At 39.2% G+C, this 27,864-nt stretch overlaps 2 protein-coding genes across 2 annotated transcripts in view; one reads left to right on the top strand and one right to left on the bottom strand.

Moving 5' to 3' along the window:
* Positions 1-1,993: 1,993 nt before the first annotated feature.
* On the bottom strand, positions 1,994-10,789 carry LOC127634565 (F-box/SPRY domain-containing protein 1-like). The gene is made up of 3 exons (XM_052114181.1): positions 10,309-10,789; positions 8,359-8,715; positions 1,994-4,693 (listed from the first exon to the last, which is right to left on the bottom strand). Exons 1-3 carry the CDS (start codon positions 10,633-10,635, stop codon positions 4,508-4,510), a joined length of 870 nt encoding a protein of 289 aa, XP_051970141.1. The 5' UTR covers positions 10,636-10,789; the 3' UTR covers positions 1,994-4,507.
* A 1,996-nt stretch (positions 10,790-12,785) lies between these two features.
* Positions 12,786-27,864, top strand: part of arhgap29a (Rho GTPase activating protein 29a) — a 67,217-nt gene continuing 52,138 nt past the window's right edge. Inside the window, exons 1-2 of the mRNA XM_052114166.1 lie at positions 12,786-12,904; positions 14,167-14,554. Of these exons, the coding sequence (XP_051970126.1) occupies positions 14,272-14,554 (283 nt within the window). The 5' untranslated portion in view covers positions 12,786-12,904; positions 14,167-14,271. The remainder of the gene's footprint in view (positions 12,905-14,166; positions 14,555-27,864) is intronic.

Here is a 27,864-nt window from a genome sequence, read left to right as displayed (position 1 = left end):
GGCAGACAGTGCACACGCAATTTTTCCTTTCTTCACGAATCAACAATGCTAGAGTAAAAAATCCACGTCTTTTGATAATGATTTGGGCCTCCGGAGTCGTAGGTGGGCACCACAGACAGACAGTGAGTGGTGGTGTTCATATTCAAAGAAAACGTCTCAGTTACATACATAACCTCGGTTCCCTGAGAAGAAGGGAACGAGACATTGCATAGTTACACATATTGGGAGTGCCTTCATAAACGACCTAGTTGAAACATCTACAATAACGACAATATTCTAATATTGGCTATGGTGTTTGAGCCCCGTCTGTTTTGGCACAAAACTGTCCGCTATAAAAACAGGTGCACAAACACCATTTCTTCCTTCAATACAGTGATCATCTCTTGTCTAAAAGCCCTCTACCTTTGCAGTCGATATACACGACTCAGCGGGCGAAATTTTAGTGGGAAAACTTTCCGTGTGCGCCGTCAGATCAGCATGAGAGCTGCGTTTACTGTCTGGGACGGGCCCACACATAGACACCTCTCATGGAAACGGACTGTCCTTACTTTGAGGGCATGAGTCTCAAGACACTTCGCTCATGAATCACCCTCGTTCTGAGGGATGATTCAGCCTCACGCCTCCTCCCACACGCCTCTTCTGTGATACTTGAGGATTCACACAAGGAGGCACGGCGGGGCTGTGAGTTCGAGCAGGATGACTTTGAGATGGTCCTTGTGGCGGCACAAGCCCCACAAGCCCCTCGATCTCTCCAAAGCGCATGTTTTCTGATACGCTACGTACGAGACAAGCTCTGGCCTTCTGAAAGAGCGGGTGGCCTCGTCTCGAGCAGCGGTTCTGACGCTGGGGATAATAATGACGATGTCATTATATCTCTCGCTACATCAGGCGAGTGGTCAATGGATGATGCTGCCACCCCTACCCCTAGCGAGGGCGAGGAACGTGCACGCGCCACTGACAGGGAGATGCTCTGCATCCATACAAGGGTGGTCGAAGAGCTTCATTCTGAGTGGTCTCCCCCAGAGGAACCTGAACAGTCTCGACTTGATGAATGGTTCCGGTAGTCCAGACGCCGTCAAATGGCAGCTTCCCCAAATCTGACCAATTCTTCCCCGAAGTTCAAAACGAGATATTCAAGTCCTGGAGTGCGACCATATATGGCGCACTCGCGCAGTGACGCCATCCTCTTTAATGTGGATCAAGGGGAAGAAAACGGTTATGCCCAATTACCCCCTGTGGAGGAGGTGGTACAGCAGCACAGCAAGTAACAGGTACATCCTTCCAAACCGTGTCGACAAACGTCCGCACTGGCGGGAAAAGCTTACTCAGCAGGAGTACAAGCTTTATCAGCACTCAATACAATGGCGATGCTCCAGGAATTTCAAGCCAGGCTCCTCAGGCAAATGGACGAACACGGCTTCGGTCCAGAGATACATATTTAGTGCTGAATACCACGAAAGTCACTGAAAGTCACATTAAATATAAATAGACTACGCTGTGTATTGCACATAATTATTGCTCAGTGGGACAGTTTGAACTGTTCATCAGATTTAAACACCTGTTCTTGTGCCTGACAGTTCTGGTGCTCAGTGCTCTGTAGTGCCGGCCAGAAGGCAACAGTACAAAAAAGGTAGTGGGCTGGTTGAGTGAAGTCCAGAGTGATTTTTCCAGTCCTTTTCCTCACTCTGGAAGGAAGTACAACCTCTGCTATTTTCCAGGACATTTTCTAGGCTAATTTTCTATTTTAATTTGATTATTCAAATGTTTTATCTTAAAATATGTTTGTACTGTACTACACATGGCAATTTTAGAGGTGATACTCGTGATATGGCTGACATGAGTTCAATGAAAGACTTTATTATTTTTGTATTATTTTGTAAAGCCTCAGTCAATAATGCAATTGCGCTGTAATTCTACAATAGTATGTCTATGCAATAAACACAATAACACCGTAAACTAAAAACAGAAAACGAGGATTCAAAAATGATGGGGATAAAATATTATTTATTAAACATGAAAATAATTATCTTAAATATGCAATATAACAGTTACAAGTAACCAACTTCAGAAGTCATACATATTAGTAAACGTGTCACAGTAACTTCACCGGACAACGTAAATACATTGCGATCGGTCAACACACGAATGATGTTCGATTCAAGCACGACAAACAATTTTAGCTAAAACAACCCTACCAGACAACATATCCAAGCATTATAGCAGGTAAACAACTTAACCAAATGGAGAACAGATACAAATTCATCCAGATTGCTGCGATGCTGTTCTGAACGGAGTGAATGTGACTGAACTGAACATAGTTTCTTTCTAACGGCGACTCGCAAAAAAAAAAGTGCATTGCCGCCAGCTGCTGTAACATGGAAAAGAGACAGCGGTACTTCTTTCTTGTGTTTAAGGACATGTCGTAATGACGCAAGGATGTACGTCATAAGCCAGCGATTTCATGCCAAATCCTACCCGACAGCTCAAAATACAAATCATCAAAATATATATGTTTACCGTAGTGAATCGGGGTAAGGTAAGGACATTGTTTTGAACACTGATTGTTAATATACTCAATTAGCAATGGCAATTTGTTAATGTTACATAGTGCGGATTTAACATTAATTCATATCTCAAGGTGTGAAGTCCGAATCGCCACGCTTCCAACTCCATGTTTTTGTGGTTAACATAACAGCAATGTTGGAATAAAAAACGTATTTTGTACTATATCAATATTTAAACTTTGAGCAGAGAAAGTATGTGATAGGGATTTGTTTTATGACATTTAACCTTTGAAGTTGTTTCACAATGCGCAGCTGCCAGCAGTGACAAAATGATACAAATTTGTGTATTTGACTCCTATTTCAAGTCTCGATCATTACCATGTTTTTGTACATGTAACTTGTTAGCAACACAGTCGTTATATTATTTTCCAGGACATTTAGGTATTTTTCTAATTTTCCATGACTGCAGGTTTTCCAGGATGCGTGGGAACCCTGTATCAGTATCCCGTATACGTGTACACATACATATTTTACATGCTATTTGTTACTCAAAGTGACGCTTTTATTTCAGTGATTGACTTGATTTACATTTGACACTGATATTTGATGAAGCAATGTGGAAGTAAACTATAGCAAGTGTAACACATGAACATTATGATATGACTATTAGCATTTGTGTGTAATACTGAAATTATGCAAGTTGTGCATCTATTTTGACTCAAAAATTGCCTGAGAACGTACATGTATTGCATATGTGTATCTTACAGATTATGTTTCTTAAGCTGTGTTCAACAGCCAGCTGCGTCTCAGGAAATTTCAGTGTTGAAAGTAATGAATCCTGTTCTAGATTTGTCCTGATTTGTTGCATCATCTCTTCGATATATGAAAAATACAACATTAAAATATATTACAACATATTGCATTCTATTATTTTAGAATTGTCTTGAAAATGCTTTGAAAAGACCAGAGTATTTAATGTTTGGTGAAATATTCATGCATTTAAGGGTTAAACAAACTGCCGTACACAGTATGAATTACGTTGCTGTCCAAAAAGCAGACAAAACCGTGTCAAAGCAAGATTGTTTGCCTTTTTAAGGTGATTATGAATGCCACCTTGTGGTGATAAAGGAACAGCCATGGGTTAAGCAGGGGTTTATTTAGTTGATTCCTTAGTTTAATTGCGATTACCTTTTTTGATCAAATAAATACAGATCTTTGCTTTTATATAGGCCAAAATACAACAAATTTCACTGTGTCACAAAAACAGAACAGGCTGAGATACCTTCACAGACTGGCACCATTCAGAGTTTATTTGCAGTCTCCATAACCTGAGTTATGGCAAATATGGGCCTCAATAAATAAATACTATACACTTCTACATCACAGTTAAGATGTACAGTAACAAACAGAATAACCACACACTACCTTTGCCTGTCCTTAAAAAATCAAAATCGCAGGGAGGGATGAGTATACTGCATGCAGATAACTGCTCTGAATGAAAAACAGTAAGATATTGGTACATTGTTTTGGCATGTTTACTTCATGGCATTTACCTACATGTAATTTTGTGTTTTGTGTGAAAGCTTGAGCCTTGTACTCTCTTAATGCAGTCCCATTTGCAGTATCATCTCGTCACAATGTGTGTGTAAAAGGTTTTGAATTCATTATAAAACTTTGCCACTTGTCTTATCTAGTTTGGCATAATTGTTTAATCTATTTCATAAAATAGAACAGCTGCCTCTTGTGCAATTTCACAAATTAGATTAAAATTATTTTTTAAAAACAAATGTCCAGGCCATCAAACAGATTAAAAGAGATTCAACAGAAATCAGCAGATGTGTCGGAGATCCTCACCATCAATAAGTCCCACCCATCCACCACCAATTTCCACCAGTAACAATCCATTTCTCAGTCAGGATGTGAATAGCTAAGAGTCATGTTTATGTCAAGAAGTAGTTCCCAAATTTTGCTCTCAGCTTTTAATGGTGGCACTGACATCCTCCTTAACCATCCAGGGGTCTTCCCAGGTACACCATTGTCACTTCAGTGTTCCCATAGACAGCTGAAACAGCTGGAAAGAGGCATGTTTTGGGTAACCCTCGGAACGCCACTCCGAGGAACTCAAACCCTCGCTCAAAGGCTAGTGTTTTATCATCCATGTCTAGGATTACGCGTATTCTCTCCCCGATCTGAAAAAACAAACAAAAAAAAAAAACATAACTATGACACAATCTTCTCTCGGTTTCTTACAAATGAAAGTTAAACCACACATACAGTACTGTGCAAAAGTCTTAGGCACATAAGGTGTTTCACAAAAACATTTGTCTTGATCAGGGGCGCAACTAAACTTTTGTTGAGGGGTATGTGACATCAATGTTGGGGCCGCCCCAACACACACACAAAAATCTATAGGCAAATTATGTGGCCTTTGGAGCCCTTTTAACTTTATATTAGCATTTATATTAAAGGCTACACTATGTAACTTTTGGCCCTCTAGCAGTTCAAAAATAAAACTGCATGCATCTTGCTGAATGACATTATTTTGGCTGTGCTTCGGCTCCGCTCCTCTGCACGGATCAATGTGGTTTGAGTCACCGGTGTACACATGAATACAGGACATCTTATCAGAGCGAATTGACAAATAAATAATGAAAGAAAGGAAAAGATGGATATTCAAAAACATGTTGTATGAGCGGATAAGTGACATATCTTATGCTGTTGTTTGAATTATTGGAAACATTGATGTTTTGAAATAAATGGCGTTACAAAAGTTAGGCAATGTCTGATAAGGTCAAACTTTGTAAAGTTTTTAGAACTGCAGGATATTCTATCCAAATAGACCACGGTAGGAACTAATTTATAGATTGTCATTGACCACAACCAGTGGTCAACATCATTTCAAGACTCACATGTCTTTGGCAAGTTTAGGATTAAAGGATTTATTTATATAAATTATTGCTGTAATAAAGAAAAATACACACGTGTGCTTGCAAGTGAAATGTTCTACACCGATTACAGTATAATTATTGTATTTCACCACACACTCACAAAAGTGTGTGTTTGTGTTATTACACAACTATATATAAACTATATAAATAAAATATCTTACCTTTCCCACCGTAAGAAAAACAAATCCCTGGGTCGCTTTTAAATCCTTTCAGATCTCAGAGTTGTCGCCACCTCTGAAAAGCCAAGCCGATATTGATTCGGGTTTTATTACGGAACCTGTCGCTTTCCCTTTTTGCATGTAGCCTCTGCTCTGTTCAGGGTTTCTTCGTTTTTACAGAGTGATTCCCTGGAGGTTTGCCATTTTGAATGATCCATGGTAATTTTTTCTCGTTCGTTGTGACAACAAACTTTAAGCTTCAGGCTACTCCCACACACGCACTACAGAAGCCGGATTTTATTTTCTCTATGTACGGATATGACGTGAACACACACGAGCGAATGACATATGTATGCAATTTCCTGTGAAATTCGTCCCAACAGCTCTAAAACTTTGTGTAAAGACATGGTTTGGAAGATGGATTTTTGTAGCACTCTCTCATTAATAACATTTTGTTATTTAAAAAAGTTACATAGTGTAGCTTTAAAATAAGATTTTATACAGAATATAAAAAAAAATATAATCAAGAATTCAATAAATAAAGGCACAACTTTATGTGATGCCAATTATTTAAAATAATTTTATATTTAGAATTTTATATGAACAGTCATGTAAATAGCAAAAGAAAAGTTATTAATTTAATTTTATCTGCATTTTTATTTTCCATCCAAAATAAAGAAGAGGCTTAATTGTTCAACATGATTGATTCTGAAGCAAGACTCTCCATCAGATATTTATTTGCCAATTAGTCAATAATTGATTCAGGTGTTGTTTAATCATTCCTGAGCTAATTTACTCATTTTACAGTGAGATAACAACAGGTGTAGGAAAACACAGCAACATTAGTTAAGGTTAGTAAGAGAGGAGTCCATATAGGCTGGACAATCGTAGAGGGTCAGTTAACAACTTTTTTAACAAGCATTTGTCTCTAAATGTGAAGCGATTGTACACCCATTCCAAAACAAACGGCAACTTTTTGCATAACTGTGACAGAAAAGGTAATCGAAAATGAACTGATATTTATGTTTTTGTATTTATATTTATGATATTAATATTTCAGTATAATATTTAAGAGAGGAGAGATACCCAGAGGAACGACGCTAAGCCTTATGAAGAACAAGCTTTCTGTCACATTATTAAACCAATCAGGTCAGAGTAAACTAGCCAAGGAAAACCTCATTTGATTGGTTACTAGAAGCAGGCAGACCCGCCTTACCCCTCGCACTTGCAAAACTCTTTTCAGTGAGAAATTTGTGCCAAATGTTTGAGCGCAACAAAGGGAAGATGGAACAGTGTATATCGGATTATTTCTGGGAAATATTTATGCATATTGCACCTTTAAGCAAAGCATTAAAGTATTGCTAGTATTTTTTTCTTATGCTTGCAACCTGATTTACACCTTTACAAAACATTCTGTGCACGTGCAATTTATTTTTACACTTGCAATTTGATTTAAACTTTCACAAAGCTTACTATGTGCATGCTAATTTTTCTATCATGCTTGTATCTTCATTTATGCTTTTACAAATCTTACTCTGCGCATGCAAATCATATAGGCACTATATTCCCTTCATAATATAACCCGAGTAAGGTGCTTCACAATTCAGGTCCAGTATTTTGTGAACACCCGCAGCGTGATTTTGGGGAGTGGAGGTGGAGGGAGATTTTTGATGAGTGGGAAGAAGTCTGTGGTACATTAACTGAAGCCACACAGTCACTGCTAGAGACACCACCAGGCTTCTTTATGGGCACTAAAAACCTATGCATTGCACAAAAATATCTCATATTACCATTCTCGCTCGAGTTAGGTCTCTGACTCTTGTTTGCAGCAGCCACTTCTTGATTATGTCGTTGCTTTCGGCCAGAGACAAAAATAGAAAAATACTACAAATTTCTAGTGCTATTATGTGATTGGTTGGGGCGGTACAGCCCACCCTCAATTTTTACAACATAGCCCACCCCTAAATTGCTTTTAACCAATACACAAATTGTTAAAAATCTAATAGTTTATTTAATGCTGTGTTTGCCAAACATTTGAATGTGTGGGCAAGACTCACGTTCTGCCCATGCCTACATCCGGTCGCACTAGTAAGGTATTATAGGAGATATAAAATGCATGATTTTGTTGCATACCACATTTTTGCACCCCTGTTTAAGATGGTTATTTATATCTACAGCTTTAGTGAGTCAATAGGAACAAATACATTTTAGACTCCCAACTCCCAGTTTTGCTAACAGAATAGAATAGAAGAACAGGGAGCCCTGCAAGAGATGGCATGCCCCCCACAGAGCCCCCCCACAGAACATCGAGTTAGTCTGGGATTACATGAAGAGACAGAAGCAATTGGGACAGCCTAATTACTGTAGATAGAAGAACTGTGGCAAATTTTCCAAAATGCTTGGAACATCCTATCTGCCAACAACCAAGAAAAACTGCATCTAGGTGTACCTATGAGAATTGGGGCTGTTTTAAAGGCAAAGGTGGTCACACCAAATATTGATTTAGCTTTTTTTTTTTTTTTTTATGTTTAATGATGTTAATTATGATGATAATTGATAAATAAAAACTATTTATGCCATTATTTTTTAAGAAATCCTCACTATGCAACATTTTTCACAAGTATCTTAAACTTTTGCCCAGTACTGTATTTCAATATTCAGTATTTTCTGCACAGCAGGTCATGGACTAAGCCTCCTGTGGTATAGGTATATATTAGGTATTTTGTAATGTCACATAGCACAAGCTACCTGGTACTTTGGTGCGTTGTTGCACTGCGGAAAGTTGCCGTTGACCTCTCCATTGTGAAGTAGGTTATTGTCTACAAGATTCCATCCCCAGCTCTGGTCATCACTGCCTAGTAGAGCCACATAGCCCTGGCACTGCATAGGAGCCCTCTTGGTGGCGATGCCAATCATCGCCACTGTGCCCAGGGGCCCCTCCCACCAGATCTCCCAGGCATGCCGTCCCTCTGAGAAGCCGATCTTCCCACGGGCACCATCGGTGCTTTGGGCGATGGGGTTACGGTGCAGAGTGAACCCGTTTTTCTTGATATAGACATTCCTGGAGCAATCATGGGAGCTCAGAGCGTGCTGGAAAGACTTCAGCTGAGGATAGAGAATGAAAATGAAGGTCGAATTTTTTTGTAAATTCACAACACTGAATCTTGATTAAAAAAATTTAATGAGATTTACGCAAACCCTTCAGCATTGAAAAGTGACCCATTCTCAGTATATTTTAGCACATCTACTGTATTGGTGCCTCATATAGTTGACCTCATCCATTAAAGACCATTAGCATGCAGTGTGATGCATTAAAAGGGCACTCAGTACGTTTTTAGCTGTCCCATCGGTCTCAGTAGTACTTGTGGTTTTGGACCCTATACTAACACCTATAGTCCTGAATACTGGACGTTTGTTTATCTTCTGTTATGTTACTTTTGGTCTTTGTGTTTTTCTGTCTCATACTACACACATCACTATTATCGACATTCTTGAATTCAATCCAAACTAATTTTCATGCGTTGTTGCGCTTTGGACTGTGACCAGGCAACCGCGACTTGCGAACTCTCTGACGGCTGAACACTGCCGGGTGATAGCACTTGCCGTTTGATGTCAAACCATTTATCCGTGATCTGGGTAGCAGGTTTGTTTCATTACTCCAGCAGGGACCTTTTGTTTGGACATTTTATCTTTCCACTTTTACTCATTCTGTTTGGACTGTCTGGTGCATCACACTCCTGCTAATCTATATCAGTCTGAACTATACTGTTGACTTGGGCTCCGATGTTGTCTGTAGTATGTATATTGTATTTGTTGTTTATTACTTGGTTAGCTTATTATTGTTTACATGTACTTTTATCTTTGAGCATTGGCTGAAAGTGCTATATAAAGTATAAAATTGTTGTTATTATTAATATTGTCATAACTAGTGGTAGTAACTTTTTACTGTCAATCTCCACTTTCACACACTTCTTTAGTTTTTGCCTATTTGCATTCTTCGTGCATATCGGCACCTACTGGGCAGGGAGGAGAATTTATAGTAAAATAGTTACTTTTATGCTGTCTTTATGTACTTTTAGGAGTTTCAAATCTTTGGTACCCATTCACTTGCCTTTTATGGACCTACAGAGCTGGAAATATTATTATACAAATCTTTGTTTGTGTTCTGCATAAAATAAAATAAAATAAAATAAAAGTGTGCTTAGAAATATTCCACGGTACATAATGATTGTCAAATTCATGTATCATAGTATTTACATGGTGCTCTAAGGCTCTTCAAAGAATATTATGGTACTACTTTAGTACATGTCCAAAAAACCATGGTACTTTTTGTTAGTGTGAAGAGAAATCTAACTATGATAGTTCCAATACATGAGAATTTCAAAACATCCACTGCAGACAACCTATTTAAAGACTGCAGTGTGTGTCCAATATTTACAAATGACGTCATCTATTAAAAGACCATTATTGCTGCCTGTCACCTTCCATTCCTGGTTGTGTTCAAGTTCTATGTAATATGTAATATCAAAGCATATAATAATAAAATAAGAACACACTCTAATGCAATAAACAATATCTAGCCTAAATAATGAACATTATTTTTTAATTTTAAAAACCAGTCACAACAAATTACATTCATGGTTTAATTTTTGCCTTGTCTTTTGTCTAATACATGCATAATATTAATAATACTCTTACTTTTCCTTTATAAGAAGGCAGATTGCAGAGGACATCCGAGCGAAGCGCTTCATCAGTCAGCACACGGGCACACAGGCTCCGCCACACCTCACTGTTTTCATCCGTCAGACAATTGTTCCAATGCCAACTTACCAGGGAACAGTTCATGAGATCCGACAGATCCAAATAAGAGAACACATGCTCGAGTACTCGGCTGGGTAGCCGACCCGCGATGGCCGATCCTGCGCTAAATAGTGCCGCAGAAGCTGAGCCCGCTGACGAGGAGCAGCAGCCCGCGGCAGCTCCCAGCCATGCAGACTGCGCCCCTCCACCGACCGCGCAAGACATGTCAAACTGCTCCGCTGAAAGCAATCGCTTTTAAAACCGCTTAGCCGGGATTCAACAGCATGGACGGCGGGACGGGTCAGAAACCCGTCACGGGCCGGGAAACGCGCTCGGACACATTTCGCAGCGTTATCGCAGTTGCTGCCAAATTGATCAAATCTAAGCTATGTGACTACAGCACAGGTCCTTGACGAGGGGAGTTGTGCAAATTCAAGGTCAACAATCGTAAGGAAATGTACGAGTTTGAAACTGTATCAGATCGTTTTATTTTATTTTATAATGCATATACATCCACGCATTGAACATAAAAAAATGCAGAGGCGTAAACGTGTCACTCTAGCTCTTTTTTTATTTTACATTTCTTTAAGGACCTGGATATTGACGGCATTACGTATGTAAAGGGCGGAAGGCGGGGTAATAGGAATGTCCACTCGGGGGCGACCAAGATTAATCACTCTCTATCATTTACAGTTCTTCAATTGAAAAATAAATAGCATACGGTTATATTTGTTAACGTTAGTCAATTTATTTATTAAGTATAATGAACTAACAAACAGTAACATCATTTTACAAAATTTTATTAATCTTGGTTACTATTAATTCATAAAAATAGCTAGTTCATTGTTTGCTCATGTTCATAATATATTGACTAATGTTGACAAACAACTTCTAATTTAAAAAGGTGTATTAGTATATCTTAACATTAACTAAGTAAATGAACATGAACTAAGACTGATAACTAATGTTAACTAATTTGAACCTTGGCTCCATTCTGAGTAAATTTTAGAGACTGTTGTGTGTGAAAATCCAAAGAGATCATCAGTTACAGAAATACTGACACCAGCCCATCTTGCACCAGCAATCATGTCATGGTCCAAATCACAGAGATCACATTTGTTCCTTATTATATTGGTTGATGTGAAAAGTAACTGAAGCTCCTGACCCGCATGATTTTATGCAGTGATGCTATAGGATTGAATGCATAGTTAATTGCATGGTTGGTGCCAGATGGTCTGGTTTGACTATTTCTGTAACTGCTGATCTCCTGGGATTTTCACGCACAACAGTCTCTAGAATTTACTCATAATGGTGTCAAAAACATAAAACATCTAGTGAGCAGCAGTTCTGAGGACGGAAATGCCTTGTTTATGAGACAGGTCATCAGAGAATGGACAGACTAATTTTAACTGACAAAGTCTGTGGTAACTCAGATAACCACTCTGTACAATTGTGGTGAGAAGAATATCATCTATTCTAAGATGCGGGGTTGGAACTGTTTTGTTGGCACGAGGAGGACCCACACAATATTAGGCAGGTGGTTTTAATGTTGTGGCTAATCGGTGTATATTCCATTCTGGTCTCAGACTATTTTAAATAAAATAGGCCCAACCTAATAATCTGTATGATAGCCAAACTACAAATTAACTTCTTTGGACTGTAGTTAAAGGTGCTGTATGCCAGTTTAGCGTTCTGAAGCTTTCACGTGACTGATCCGTTGAATTAGCCACGCCCACAATTCCAAAACCCAGCCCTCCAGACATTATTTTGAGACAGATACGGAGAAGAGTATAACTGCTGGGGAGGTCTCCGGCCTATTGCAGCTATATCTACTTGCAAAAACCGAGCAAAACAGCAGCATTGTGTGTTCCGATTGATGTCATATTCAACAGTGTCTCAATAGCGCCCTCAACTGACAAATATTATGAATCATAGCCTCAATGAAACTCTTCAAATGATAACGAGCAAAATGATTGACAGGTGACAAGCATCAATGTTCAGACACATTTTTGTTTGATGTTTACAAAGTCTACAGCTGTCACGGAGACCGGTGAGACATCTCAGGACACTTATTTCATTAATATCTTTAAGGAAGTAGGACGTTTTTTTTTCCATTAAAAAAAAAAAAACGCTTACAGCACCTTCAAATCAAATCATGGTTACAGTCAGCATGCCTCAAAGTATGTTTTAGTAAAAGAACAGAAGCTGATTATGTCATATTCAATATATCGATCGACAGTGTGCGCATACACCTGTTGTTAGAGGATGGAGACTGAGGCCCCTCCTCATCACCCACCAGGTCCAATCAAATGTTAGACTATGTTTAGTGGGCGGGGAGATGGCAAGCGGAATTTGAAGCGCACTTAGAAGCATTATTTCGATGTACGAGATTGTTACGGTGGCAGGCTGAAGAATTAACGGTATTTTGGATATTGTATATTTGGGTTTCCAGTGTGCATCCCGTTGTGTACAATGTACCTGATATGCTCCTCAGGCGAGTATTCATTTTCTGATATTATATTTGGTATGAAACTGAATTCCGTGACTTTGTGTATTTATGAAGTATACTAAGGGGTCACCGAATGATTTTTGCGTCCGTCTGCGCTGTTTTACTGTTGTTATTCTTTGTAAATATGCGCTGGACAAGTGTGTTTGACCGCGCAGGAGCTTCTCGAGACAACTGCGGTCAGTTCTCGCTCGTTTCGGTGTCACGTTTATAAACAGCACTTCCCGGAAAAGTTATACCTAGGCGGTAGTTTTATAAACTTTATTTCCAAACATACAGACAGTAGAGGTCTGATTCACGGTCGTTGCCTTTGCTTTGGTTTTCTTTGGGACGTGAAACCATGTAGTGTGTTCTCTAACATTAAACGCAATCTATGCATGAATTCACGTATTTGTTTTGATTTCTTATTCTTTCATAGTTTCACCTTTTCACTGTTATATTTATGGTATATTATATTTTATAGTTAGTTACTAACCTGTTATAAAGCTCCCAAGAATACAGTCAGGGACATTCTTTTTACAGCCTGATAACTGTTTTACTGTGTTATTGTTATGCTTGATTATTATTAGCTTATAAGCTACAGTTGCAAGGTAGTTACATTATTTTATGGTGATAAAATGTTCTTTAAGTTTCTTTATTTTTAAAAAAATCTTTTAAATAAACATACTGTGTATCATACTGGTAATTACTAGATTTGCTGAGTTTACTTGATGTTGGACAATTATTAGTTCATTTCTTGCAGAATGACCTTTAAGGTTATGTCATAATGGTTGATCTTGTGGTTTTGGTGGAAAAGAGATACATTGGAAATCCATTCCAAAGTCTGATGGAGATATGATAGGCTTAGATTTCTCAAAATTATCCTCTTTTTCTCCTGTCTGCTTTCCTAAAAAGACGATTAAAATTTTCCTTAGCTTTTCCTTAGCCTCAGGTCACTGTCATAGCATGCCTTTTAAATTCCTGGTTTCCTTTTAACAATTTTCCCCTCTTGAAATGCATTCTACCATATCACTTTTTTCAAGTCTGTTTGAAGGTTTCTTTATTTGAGATTTAAATCACTTATGAGGCTCAGTGAGGGATATACCAATTTGATGTGTTAGACATCCCTATAAGTGCGGAGCTCAGTTTTCTCCCCTGTGTATATGAATAATGTCCACCAAGTAGAAGAGGTTCTGGTGTAATCGGGTAAAAGTGGTCTTGTCTTTAAACATTAGAGGTTTAACCATATGTTGACTCCCTTGTGCTCACAGGACCTACTGTCAGTGGTGAGGAAACTGTTCCCTGTCAATGGTGAGGAATCTGAGCGTCTCTGGGGAACGTTGCACAGGGATCCTTTCAAGCTGTCTGCAGCTGGGATGTTTGCTGCTGGGATGCTGCAGCAAAGCATTGGTGGACCGAACAAACGATTGCTGGGAATGGCACGGCTACCCAACTCCCAATTTTTCCCCCTCTCCTCGGTCTCAGGGTCATGGGGTTTGGGCCGATCGGTGAAGAGTGGCTCTCTGAGCTCCGTCAGCTCTGAGTCAGACAGTTTGGAGACGGCAGGGGCCGATCCCGATTACATCATGCAGTTGGTCAGTGATGTGCGGAGATTCGCAGATGGGCTGTTCCACCTCAAGGAGGCTTTTAACAACAAAGGTAAGAGTGTGAGTGCTTGGGGTTGGTGAATGAAGTTTTTGTTGATGTGTTGTATAAACCTGGCATTTGTCCTTGGTTTCACAGTCACTAACATCTCTTTATCTCCGAAAGGGAAGTTTTATTTGCCATCAACATTGAGTTCATTCAACAATTCCAGCAATCTTAAACAAAGATAAAGTAGAAGTCAGAAGCTACTTTGTTTTTAGTCTGAGATGTTAGTAGTTTGTGTTTTTTCAACTGCTAAAACTGGACATTTGGACCATTTTTAACTTGCATATTTAAAGGTGAAGTGTGTCATTTCTGCGCTACTAAGTGCTGCCAAACAAAATTGTGAAAATAGTGACTTTTTCAAATTTCTTTTCTTTATTAACAACCTTGCAATTATGCTAAAATATAAAATGTTTATATGTAAAACAATACAAAACCCATCAAATCATGACGTTTAAATGGAAATCTGTGATTGTGGGGACCATTTATTTGAAAGATACACTCCAATGTAATTAAACAGTCTTTCTTCAATACTTCGTGATCTTAAGTGAAGTGTTTTTAAAACAGTAAGAAAGGTTTTTATAATAGAGGAGTGAAGGACAATTAACAGGATAATTGCTCTTGCATGTGTGATTACGGCATTCCCATGGCAGTGCCGTTTGGGTACGTTTGGATCAGATCCAGTGCACTAATCCTTGACTTTGCTTGAGAGTTCCTTAATAATGAGGGGATGGGGGTGTATGTGGTTGGGGGTGTTTCCAGCTTTCCATTGTGTCTTTCCCATGTTGTCCAGGGTCTGCAGGAATCTCTCCTTTTGTTCACCGGGTTGATAAAGGGTCCTTGACCCCAGCTGGGTAGCAGAGTAACTCTTAGAGTTACCAGTGTGTGACTGCTGCTTTTGGCCTCCAGGTCTTCCCAGCTTGCAGCTTTGGACCTTGAACAGTATAACACCAGATATGAACGGGGCTGTTAGTCTCCCAGTCATTGAACACTTACAAACTATTTGTCAGTCTTACATTGTTTTCATAGCTCTGAAACTGTGGCACTTTACAAATCCGTGTTTGGCATGAAATCTTTCTGCAGAATGACCTTATTAAAGATCTGCAAACGAAGAGTGCCAAAACAGTTGCACTTTTACATAGGAAACGTTAATGGTTAATCTACACATGTAGCATTTTTTAAAGATCCCTTTGTGTTTCTGCCTTGGTGGCACATATCAGGAGGAATTATGTAAATAGGCTTAGTAACATACTAACATGTATGTCACAGCAAAGGACTTTGTCGTAATCTACTGAAATTCAACAAAGTGCAGGAAAGGGCGAATTTAGGAAAGCAGGCTTATTAGCCTATGAGAAAAATACACACACATTTGAGAGAGTCCTGAAAACTTGGGCAAATATCCTCCTCTATGTGTAAAAGTTTTAAAATACAAACAAACAGTGACCTACAGTGTAGACTGGCAATGATGCAGCACATCTAGGTATGATTTTTTTTTACTTTCATCTAGTTTAAACTGGGTGATATAGCTAAAATGAAATTATCTTGAATTTTAAAGCCTGCTTTCACAATTTTGGATATGTATCTTGATATTTACAATATGAATTTGCTCTGAAATGGGTTTATAAGGATGACTGATTTCATTATTTTGACCAATCAGCCATTGCTGCATTGTTGTTTAAAGCAATATTTACTTACATTTTTTAACATATTTTTAACTAAAACATTTTAAAACTTGTGACAGGCCACACTGGACAGGGCTCAATGCTAAGGATTTTTTCTACTGGCCCGATTGGGCCAGTGCTTGAGATTTTTACTGGCCCTGGCAAAATTTTCACTTGCCCCAACACAAAAATGATAAATAGCTGTTTTTACTATCTTGGCTTTAAAAAATATGTCTGAAGATAAATATTTTTTACATACCTTATGTTTTTAATACAATGTCCTCCAGGGGCCTTGGTAGCTTAGCGAGTAAAGACACTGACTACCACCCCTGAAGTCCCGAGTTTGAATCCAGGGTGTGCTGGCTGGCTCCTGGCTGGAGTCACTGTGAACACGGAATGTGCGGGGATACTTAAAATGTTGCAAAACATGTTAAATCTCACTACGAAATTTATTAAGTGGGTTTTTTTCCTGCTATTTTCTACACATTGGTATATAGCTGCTGCTAAGACACTTGGAAAAGAGCGAGGACAGTGCTAGGAGAGTGCACTCAGAGTCTAGATCTTGTGCGTGCACATGGCTGTGCATTGGCGCATCCAGTATATTGTGTGTTTGTGCATCATTGCAAGATAAATATACTCACGCTTGCTCCTCGGTTAGAAGACTTTGTTCGCTCCGTGTAATTTTTGTTCTCTCTCGCTTGTTTTTTGCTTGCACTAATGCTATAAATGCAGCACTGGCCCGATCGGGCAAGTGACAGTTCTAGCTACTGGTCCGAATCTGTCTCACACTGGCCCCGGGCCATCGGCAGTCCTTATTGTCAAGCCCTGCTGGACCTTCGAGAACATATTTGGTTAATTATGCTATAAACTTTTAAATCAGTGTTTTAAACCAATTCATTAAATCATATAGTTAAAAATGTATCAAACTTCTAAACTCTATCAGCATTTTTCTATTCTATTACTATTTTAATATGGTTAAAAAAATCAAATACTGGTTCATTTTATATTAGCAGCAAAATAATACTGAATATCTATTGTAAATATACAGTACAAAACATCACCCAGCCCTACTTTAAATTATTTATATGCAGGCCCAGAAAAAGCTTGCTTTTATTGGGAAGATTGTTGTTGTAAATTCTTTGGAATGGATTTAAACAAGGTAAAATATTTTAAACTGAGTTGTGAGTACGACATACTTGTAATGACTACTGGAACCTTATCAGATCATCTAAAATATTTAAATAACAAACACACTATGGTCGAGGATGTGTGGAAATTTGTGAGTTTATCTTTAGAGTTTTCTGTGGAATTCTGCGAGCACAGATTCCCTATGAGCCTGATAAGAGTAGATCAAATCTCATAGTGAGCTTCATTCCTTGTCATAGACCAGGGGTCGGCAACCTACGGCATGCGTGCCAGCATTGGCACTACATTCCATGTTTCATTTGTTTCTTAATGCTTTCAGAACAACACGTGATGTAATAAGGAAAACACCACTGTAACGCAGTTCAATAGAAAGGAGGAGGCGAGAACCGGCTTGGCAATATAAATAATATTTGAATGAAAAACTTAAACAAAAGACAAACATACCCTGCCACAATCACTATGAATTCTTGAGATTTACAACCCAGCAACAGGTACACCCTCCTTTAACCAGTCACACTCAAAATTACATTAAAAGATTATAAGAGAAACATAAAAATCTGAGTCTAATCAAAATGGAAATTAAGTTTTAGGATTTTGTAGGTGTGATTCACCGAAAATGGCTGAATAGTTGATCAGCTTGTGATGTGCGAATGGCTTGCACGCAGTGCAAGTCTCCTCGCACTTTAATAGTGTTTAGTCTCTGATTCAGCTCCGATTCAGATTCAGCAACCTATGGCACGGACGCATGCCGTAGGTTGCCGACCCCTGGTCTATGACAAGGAAGGACGCTCACTATGAGATTTGATCTACTCTTATCAGGCTTATATGGAATCTGTGCTTGCAGAATTCCACAGAAAATTCTAAAGATAAACTCACAAATTAAATATTTTAGATGGTTGAGTGGTGGTGGTCTAAGCACATAACTGGTAATCTGGTAATCAGAAGGATGCTGGTTCGATCCCCACAGCCACCACCATTGTGTCCTTGAGCAAGCACTTAACTCCAGGTTGCTCTGGGGGGATTATCCCTGTAATAAGGGCTCTGTAAGTCCCTTTGGATAAAAGCGTCTGCCAAATGCATAAATGTAAATGTAAATGTAAAAACATGCTGCGTGATCACGAGGAAGGATTACATCAAGATGTAGATTGAATTCAGGTGCATTCATACAAGTAAAATAGTCTGCTTCACTCTCGCTGTTGATTGCATGCTAGTAATTACCCCTCTGTGTGATTTTGAAAATATAGTCTGACATAATATAAGACATTTTTAAGGGTGTTGGCTCAGCCATTAACTAAAAGTAAAAAATGGCACTCCATGTCAAAAAGGTTGCCGACCCCATCATAGACGCACTCCTGAAAAGGTAGGTGTTTTAATTATTGTTTGCAAAATTCTAGGATATCATCGTATGTATCCTTACCCGGTTAGGTGATCTCAGAATGTATGGTGATGAGCTTGTGGAAAAATAAATCCAAGATGGCGGATGAAGCGAGAGAAATTTTGAATATAAATATACTTATAATATTTTAAATACTGATCAAAATGGTTTAATATGATAGAAAACTGACTATATTACCCAAAATGTGTGTGCTATGTGTAATTATGCTCATTAAAGTATTGCGTTTTTCCTCTCACATCAAAGGATCAAATGAGGTTAGAGTGAGAGATTCCCTTCAATCTGTTTAGAAAGGTCTATTAGTAGTTCAGTAATGATCAAAATCAACTCACTTTATTGTCACACTACCATTTACACAAGTGCAACAGTAGGTGAAATTCTTGGAATGCAAGAATGTTTTTGTGCATCTGTTCAGTTTCCAGCCAAAGAAACTACACAGGCTACCTGAGATCCCCTTATTATGATCTGATACTCACCCGGTACATTCACTTTACATGCATGCCTTGTGTCAATTTTATTCATCTCTATAAGCAAACATCTGAAACCCTGTCTTACCAAAGCCCTAATTATTTATTTAATCGAATTAATAGTAATAGTTAATGCATTTCGGCACCTTTAAAAGGTTACAAACAACTTCCATGTTAGTATTTAAACATTATTTTCATTTTGAGAAGACAAACACCTGAACATATTTGCCAAAGTGATCAACAACTTTGGACCAGACAGCATCCGTAACAAAGATCTTGCGTTCAACTTTATAACGAGCGATATATCTGCTGGTTTGGGAAACAGGCGTTACTCCATCGTAAAATAATGAACAACGTCAGTTAAGATGATTGTAATGGCTTTATACCTGGCTGCTACCTCAATAACTGCTATGTGCATAGAACACTATCTCATAGTATGTTATGTTTACATTCGGCAATTTTAGAAACTGTCATCTTTTTGCACTAGTGTTGTCAAAAATATCGCTATTTCGATAAATATCGATACTGAAATATCTGAACGGTACCAATACTAATTTCTCTAAGTATCGATACTAGCCGAGCTGTCACTTTCACTTCTCTCCAAAGGCGCTTGACAAACACCACACACACTCGCACTCCTCTCATTCAGCTCTGGTTAAATAGCAAAAGTGAAGTGAATGTAAAGATGGCGAGTGCATGCGGCGCCCCCGCGACCAGTTTTGTTTGATAAAGAACACAGCAGGAGTGCTATCTGGAAATATTTTTGATATGAAGCCAGACATCCCAAGTCTCCCGGAAGTTCCGGAGTCTCCCGCATATTGATAGCTTCTCCCTGATGCCCTCAATTTAGTTCAAATCTCCTGGAATCTATAAGCACATGCGAGACAGAACATACTGCACGCATAACATAGATAGCGCGACACAACATACATAGCGCGTGCACGGCAGAGAGGGAGAGAGCGAGAGACCTTATGAAAGCTAGTCAACCCCAACCCCCCTTGACGTTTAAGTATCTTTTGTTGACATTGAGATTGGATTTGATTTGACTTGGAAATACAAAAGATTGCACTTTTTATTTACTTGCACTTTATTGGTTTTTGAATGTATGGCAATCTGAGAGGCTTTTGAACAAGTGCAATACCTCAGGACATTTTGTTCATGTAAAATATACCTCATTGTCATGTTCTAGACAGTTCTACCCTCTTAATATTGTGGCAGTTTTTTTCTCTGTGGTATCGAAAATGGTATCGAATATCGATATTTTTCAAGGTATCGTATCGAAGTTAGAAATTCTAGTATCGTGACAACACTATTTTGCACTACTGTGTAATGGTCAGTGCTGCTCTCTCTCTCACTGTGCCTATTGTTCTGTTCATTTTTTGTAATTTATTGTACTGTCCCGTACCTTTTTGCACACGTTTGCACATGCACTTTATATAGGTATGCTATTTAGTCTGTGTAGTCTCATGTGGTTCTGTGTTTGTCCTATGTTGTTTTATGTAGCACCATGGTCCTGGAGGAACGTTGTCTCGTTTCACTGTGTACTGTACTAACTGTATATGGTTGAACGACAATAAAAACCACTTGACTTGACTTGCAATGTTATCGGGAAACCCAGCATTGGCTATTTCCACAAAGATAAAATATTTTTAAATATCTGACAACCCTCCTTTGTCTTACGTTTTGGGCTTCATGGAGCTGCTGCAATGTCGCAAAATAATTATTTTGATTAGTAGTCTATGTAAAATTAGAGGTCTGGTGAAAAACGCGAGTGAATCAGATGTTCTATTTAACAGCTGTTGGGAAATGTTACATTTAACAACAGTTGGGGAATCATGTTAATTGGGGAAAACAGTTCAAGAGCCATTTCTGAGGAGGCCTGGGTAGCTCAGTGGTAAAGATGCTGGCTACCACTCCTGGAGTTCGCTAGTTCGAATCCCAGGGTGTGCTGAGTGACTCCAGCCTGGTCTCCTAAGCAACCAAATTGGCCCGGTTGCAAGGTAGGGTAGAGTCACATGGGGTAACCTCCTCTTGAACGCAATATGTAGCACATGGTGAGTTGTGCGTGGATGGCGTGAAGCCTCTACACGCACTATATCTCCATGGAAACGTGCTCAACAAGTCACGTAATAAGACACGGAGGTAGCTGAGGTTCATCCTCTGCCCCCCCGGATTGAGGCGAGTCACTACGCCTCCAGCACACTGGGAATTGGGCATTCCATATTGGGAGAAAAAGGATTAAATAAAATTAAAAGAAATACAGAACCATTTCTGAGGTTGTAGCTACTGAATTATAACACATATGACAATTCACCTGTCGTACCAATGTCCTTGCATCCTGAGATGGTCTGAGATCATATTCAGCGTTCTCATAGACGACACTATTCTTGCAAATGTTTCCCAGATTACGAACAGGATGTCATATGTGCGTGTTCCCCAAGCAATAAACCTCTAAATACACAGCGAATTAGAGACGTGCATCGACCGCTTCTCTTTCGTCTGTTTTCCAAAATATAATCAAGTGTGCTTTTTTTTGTGTCTAACAGCGTTTCTTGTCATTTTACACTCCAATAAGTTTTAAAGGTAGCCTGCCACTCAGTTTCGGATAAATGACGAGCAAGATAACTCTTTAATTTCCTGCCATGTCATCTACTGAAACATCTACCATTCTCCCACATAAAATAATAATAATAAATTAAGTGAGACAAATCTATGTTTATGACTATATTTACAACAGGAATATGATGATTATCTTGCATGTGAGCTATTTTGCATGCAACAAAATGCAGTTTCTTTTTATTTGCAAACTGATCTTATATTCCTGAAGTTATGAATGGGTTGACCTGCCATCAATTTGGGTGGACTAGTGCCACTCTGGCCCTTATGTGGCCCCGCGCCTGGTTTGAACGAGCCTTGTGATGGTGCAGGTGCATGTCTGTGTCTTTTAACATGCATGTTAAGATGAGCAGAAGAAGAAATTGTTCCCATCCTGCACAAGTATCTGTTAATATAGTCTAATCTTTTTTTATTTAACTTTATCTAACTTTGAAGCTTTAATAATCAATTAATAAAAATGAATAAAAATTAATAATCATTCTACAATCCATATTTTTGTGTGTGAATCGATATTTTTGATGCAACATCAGTATCGGAAGTATCAATACTTGGGTATCCCTAGCGACTGCATATTGTGCTGAGCAGTGCATCACAGGCCTCTGCGCATATTGTATGTGTGTGTGTGTGTCGACAGAGCATCGTTCGTTCAGTAAAGTGTGGTGCCAGAGACTTAGCTCTGCATGCTGACTTCATATTTATTATTAAACACAGCCTTTTGCAATTCACAAAGCTTTTGGATGACTGTAAGGGTCTGAATAAAATGCACTAGTTATATGGACTACTTTAATGTTGATTTGAAGGTTATTTATGCCATTATTTGAGCTTGACAGTAACGTCAATGTCAATGACCATCATGCAGTATTGGATTTGGATCGGGCTCGTCGGACCGATACGCAATCCGTGTAAAAACGTCAGTATCGGACCTGATACCAAACCAGGTATTGATCAGTGCCATCCCTAATTTAAATCAGGAAATACTCCCAAGTTTCTTTTCAAAAACTGCTCAAGTGACTTGTTTAATCTGACATGAGTAGGAAATTAACATTATGTGACCTGTATCTGGGTGATTAGTGTTTTGGATGAGCGTACATCTTCAAAGGCGTAATTGTTGGTAGTGAAATGGGTGGGGCTGAATCAGAGCATAAAAGGGGTTGTTTGGAATCACTGGCTCTGGTGTGATTTAAAGTAATTTATAACCCTTTCAGTTTATGGCTGTATTGTCTCTATAGTGCGTTGCGACAGAAAGAGACCCAAACCTTTCAGGGTGAGAAAAAGAGAAAATGCAAGCCTTTTTTTCACAGCTGTAAATGTAGAGCAATATTTTGCTCTGTTAAAAACAGCTACTTTTTTCACATGCAATGATGTTAGGGTGAAGTTCTTTGTCTCATGTCTCTAGATTTGTTCTTCGAGCAAACTAGCAGCTTCTGGCAAGAAGTCGACTTTCCCATGCAAGAATAGCTAGAATCATGAGATTCGTCCTAAGGGAGTAGTGGTCCGCTATAGTAGGAATTTATTTTCCCTCTTTTTTTTTCTATCTGAAGCCTGTCACCTTAAAAGGCAATTATTGGACAGCAGCTCTTATAGATTGTGCAGTTAAATGACTGAGGGAGACCGCTATATTTCATTGATCTACTTTTAATACAGTTTTTTTATGAATTTGATTAAAGGAATAGAATCTTTCTTGTTGGCTTGTTTTGACCCACTTCCCAGTTATGAGGTCTAGACAGCTTCCATAAAGATGTCTTCACAATGAAAAGTATTTTTGAATATCTTGAGAGGTCAAGACCTTGCCCAGGGGCCACTCTTGATGGACATGTTAGTAATTGGATTGGATTATTTTGGGGTCTTTGCTTGGGATGTAACTGGCAGTTTTGGCTCTGAACTTTAAGGTCAGTATTGAAGTATTTAGTTAAATGCTGGGGAAGACAGTTAGGTTTCCTTTACTTTGCTCTGTAAGACAAAGAGACCATAACTCTACTACATGTTTACTGTTGATAGGGTGGAGAATGCCTTGATTTGTGTCTGTAATTTGATTGGGACTATGTTGTTATCTTGACAAATCTGAGCACTAATTGAGATTGAGACTAGTTGAGATTTCTTCTGAAATTCTAGTTTCAGAAGAAGTCTTTTAGTCTTTTAGTCTTTTTCTCAGGAGAAAAATATGAGAAGCAGAAAACTTCATTTGGTCTCAATCTATTCTCATTGCTGCCTTGGAAAAACAATTGATATAGTAAAGAAATCTCCTTTGTGAATTTTCGTATGGGTTATTATCAATAAATTTCAATTAATTTAAATAGAAATTAATTTAAATTAATTTAAACATCTTAAAACAGAAGCAGTGTGTGTGTGTGTGTGTGTGTGTGTGTGTGTGTGTGTGTGTGTGTGTGTGTGTGTGTGTGTGTGTGTAAACCAGCCGTAGCACAACTAGTCTTTCGGGAAGTTGTTAAAAATAGTCACTTTACTCTAATTTATATTTGATAATCCTAATTTTCATAACTTTGTAACAAACTTTGTAAAGATGTAAGGAATAATTGAGAATGGACTGTTAAATGATTGAAAAATAATGCTCACCCCAAGGTGGTAATGCGGACACAATGCACACCGGAGTGGCTGTTACAACTGGGGTGTGCATAATTTCAATTCTTCACTAGAATTTGTTACAAAGTGAGAGTTCGCGTGAGAGTGAAAGAGAGAAGTGCAAGGATGCTTTCCACTTTGGGAGGCTAATTTGGGTGAAATACATTGAAACACTTGCGCATATTAGAAGTTATTTCAGATAATATAGAAACTGTTGTATTGATCAAGTCACGGGGTGCTTTGAAACCAAACAAGGCTCTGTGTGTTGGTCATGGCAGAGTCTCTCTCTCTCTCTATATACTGTGCATCCAGAAGAAGTTTGGAACCACCAGGACTCTTCCTAGAGCTGGCCGCCCAGCCAAACTGAGCGATCAGGAGAGAAGGGCCTTAGTCAGGGAGGTGACCAAGAACCCGATGGTCACTCTGACAGAGCTCCAGCATTTCTCTGTGGAGAGAGGAGAACCTTCCAGAAGAACAACCAAAGTGCTCTGCAGCACTCCACCAATCAGGCCTGTATGGTAGAGTGGCCAGACGGAAGCCACTCCTCAGTAAAAGGCACATGACAGCCCGCCTGGAGTTTGCCAAAAGGCACCTGAAGGACTCTCAGACCATGAGAAACAAAATTCTCTAGTCTGATGAAACAAAGATTGAACTCTTTGACCTGAATGGCAAGCGTCATGTCTGGAGGAAACCAGGTACCGCTCATTACCTGGCCAATACCATCCATAGAGTGAAGCATGGTGGTGGCAGCATCATGCTGTGGGGATGTTTTTCAGCAGCAGGAACTGGGAGACTAGTCAGGATAGAGGGAAAGATGAGTGCAGCAATGTACAGAGACATACCTGATGAAAATCTGCTCCAGAGCACTCTGGACCTCAGACTGGGGTGAAGGTTCATCTTCCAACAGGACAATGAGCCTAAGCACACAGCCAAGATAACAAAGGAGTGGCTACGGGACAACTCTGTGAATGTCCTTGAGTGGCCCAACCAGAGCCCAGACTTGAACCTGATTGAACATCTCTGGAGAGATCTGAAACTGGCTGTGCACCAACGCTCCCCATCCAACCTGATGGAGCTTGAGAGGTCCTGCAAAGAAGAATGGGAGAAACTGCCCAAAAATAGGTGTGCCAAGCTTGTAGCATTAGACTTGAGGCTGTAATTAGTGCCAAAGGTGCTTCAACAAAGTATTGAGCAAAGGCTGCTTTTATCCAAAGCGACTTTCAAAATATGGAAACATTCTTAGCAGCCTGCAAAGTGCATCTTTTGGCTATCATAATATTTTATTATTTTTTTGCGTGCTTCATTTGAGGAGGAAAAACAGATTGCTTGTATTAGGAGTGATTATCATCGTGTGACACAGTTTGCAGATTCAATTTTTCTGCTCTGTGTTGGCTTTGGGGAAGCCACTCCACAGATGTCACACCTGTTTTAACAAGTTCCTCTTCATTTTCTTTTCTTGTTTAGGAGTCATCCCATTCTGTGGAGATGTCTTTCTCAGTTCGGGTCAGAAATTATTTGCATGCTCGACACGAACACGAAACACAGATACGCATGTCAGATGAGAAGCATATTAAGTATTTATGAAGTGCCAAACACAAGATTAATGTCATTGAATTTGCTTTGTGCCACTTTTTTTTAATGCCATAAAATTCTCTGTCTCACGTGAAGCCCTGCCCACGCTGTGCACATGGATATTTACATTTAGCGATCTACACAATATAGCAAAATCTCTATCGATTGACACGTTATATATCGTCATATCGCCCAGCCCTAGTCTGTCAACCAATCATAATCATGCATTCAACAGACCCGTGGTATAAAATACAATGAAGCATGACAGGTGGCATTTACAGAGTATGCATTGTTGGATTCATCTCTTGACTGATATTTTAAGCCAGGTTGTGATGTTTTTGATTTGCTGAGCTGTAAGGTGTTGTTTTTGTCCCATGGGCAATTCACTCAAGCAGTAGGGTGGGCATGTGTCAGCTATTTTGATAATGAAAATCAAGATGGGCTGTAATGAATACTGGCTCTATTCAGTGATTGAAATAAAGTGTGTAAGGTTCACTGCTCTCTTTATGATGTTTTGGAGACTCTTTATTCACGATGCTCATTTTTGACAGGAGCCACAGCGATTATTTTGCCTCTCAGAATGCTGTGCGAATGAATACACAATTTTTGTGTTATTTCTTAGAGCCTGAGTTGTTTTATAAGGCAGCAGTTCTAGAGACACTTCGTCTTTGTTGAAATTATACACAACTGTCCAGCATACTAAGAAATTGACAACTACCCTCATATAGGCCAGAAACATGTGACTGGCTGACGAGTGAAACCTGTTGCTGTATTCTGAAGCGTGACACCTGCTTTGGTTGCCCTGCATTCTGTGTGAACTCTGGGCTTTTCTGAGATTTGTTGAGTAGCATTCTCAAGGGACAGTAAATACATGTAGTTTCAATTTTCCCTAAGTGCAGGATGGGTAAATAACCAGATTATTGTTTATATAAATTACCTCATATTTCTAATGGTTGGGTTGCCCTGTAGCTCCCATATTGTATGGGTCACTAAATTGTTCCCTGGAAAGCTGTTCTTTCCCATCAACAAAGACCAATTCCAGAAATCTAAAAGGTGCATTCAGTATTTTCTTTATGCTGCACTGGCCGATATGCCAAGTGGTCATGGACTATTGCCACATCCACACCAAGACCACTTCCACACAAATGCATCTTCATTTGAAAAAGCATGAATTTCACTACGTTTACATAGGGCTGGACGATAAAACGATATCGATATATATCACAATAAAGAAAATCCACGATAAGCTTTTGAGGAATTTTCGATATTTACTGTGTGTCGCTAAAACACAAGTAGTTCGGCTTTCTCAGGCTGTGTTTCCACTGGGGTGAACAAAATCCACTCAATGGCGCTCACAGCGCTAGGAGAGAGCTTCTCCGCAACGCTGCCAATCTTGCGATCCACCTTGCGAGCATGACGCTCGGCTTTCATAGGAATGAATTGAAAACGCTCTCAGCTTCGCTCACAAAGCGCCAGTTGTAACGTAGGGTCAGACTGGATGAACTTGCTAATTCTAGCTGCCTTGCTAATGATTAGGCTACATCGGACACGATTGATTCCATCCGCACCGCAAAACTTCATGACAACGGTTGCGCCCTCTCATCGTTTCTAGTGAAGAGCGCGACAGAACAACAGTGATGTGGACTACAGCTCTGATCTTTCTGTGCTGTAATCAAGTCAAGTCAAGTCAATTTTATTTGTATAGCGCCTTTCACAACACACATCGTTTCAATATTCAATATTGTTCTCTAGCACCAAACTTGCATCATATCTGCCCTGTCCTGCACATGTTGCCTCTTTTCCCTGCATGTGTGTAGACATGAAGCTCCGCATGAGTTAACGTGGTTTCAAAGCACCTTTTAGACCAAAATGTTGTTCCATTCTAAATGT

This window comes from Xyrauchen texanus, chromosome 41 (assembly GCF_025860055.1).
Source record: "Xyrauchen texanus isolate HMW12.3.18 chromosome 41, RBS_HiC_50CHRs, whole genome shotgun sequence".
Lineage (NCBI taxonomy): Eukaryota > Metazoa > Chordata > Actinopteri > Cypriniformes > Catostomidae > Xyrauchen > Xyrauchen texanus.
This window is presented reverse-complemented; position numbering and strand designations above follow the sequence as displayed.

Coding starts and splice junctions, on each gene's coding strand:
- LOC127634565 (XM_052114181.1), bottom strand. CDS start 10,635: ATGTCTTGCGCGGTCGGTGGAGGGGCGCAGTCTGCATGGCTGGGAGCT. Junction 8,716..10,308: donor TGCCTTCTTATAAAGGAAAA/GTAAGAGTATTA, acceptor CTCTATCCTCAG/CTGAAGTCTTTCCAGCACGC. Junction 4,694..8,358: donor ACAACGCACCAAAGTACCAG/GTAGCTTGTGCT, acceptor TTGTTTTTTCAG/ATCGGGGAGAGAATACGCGT.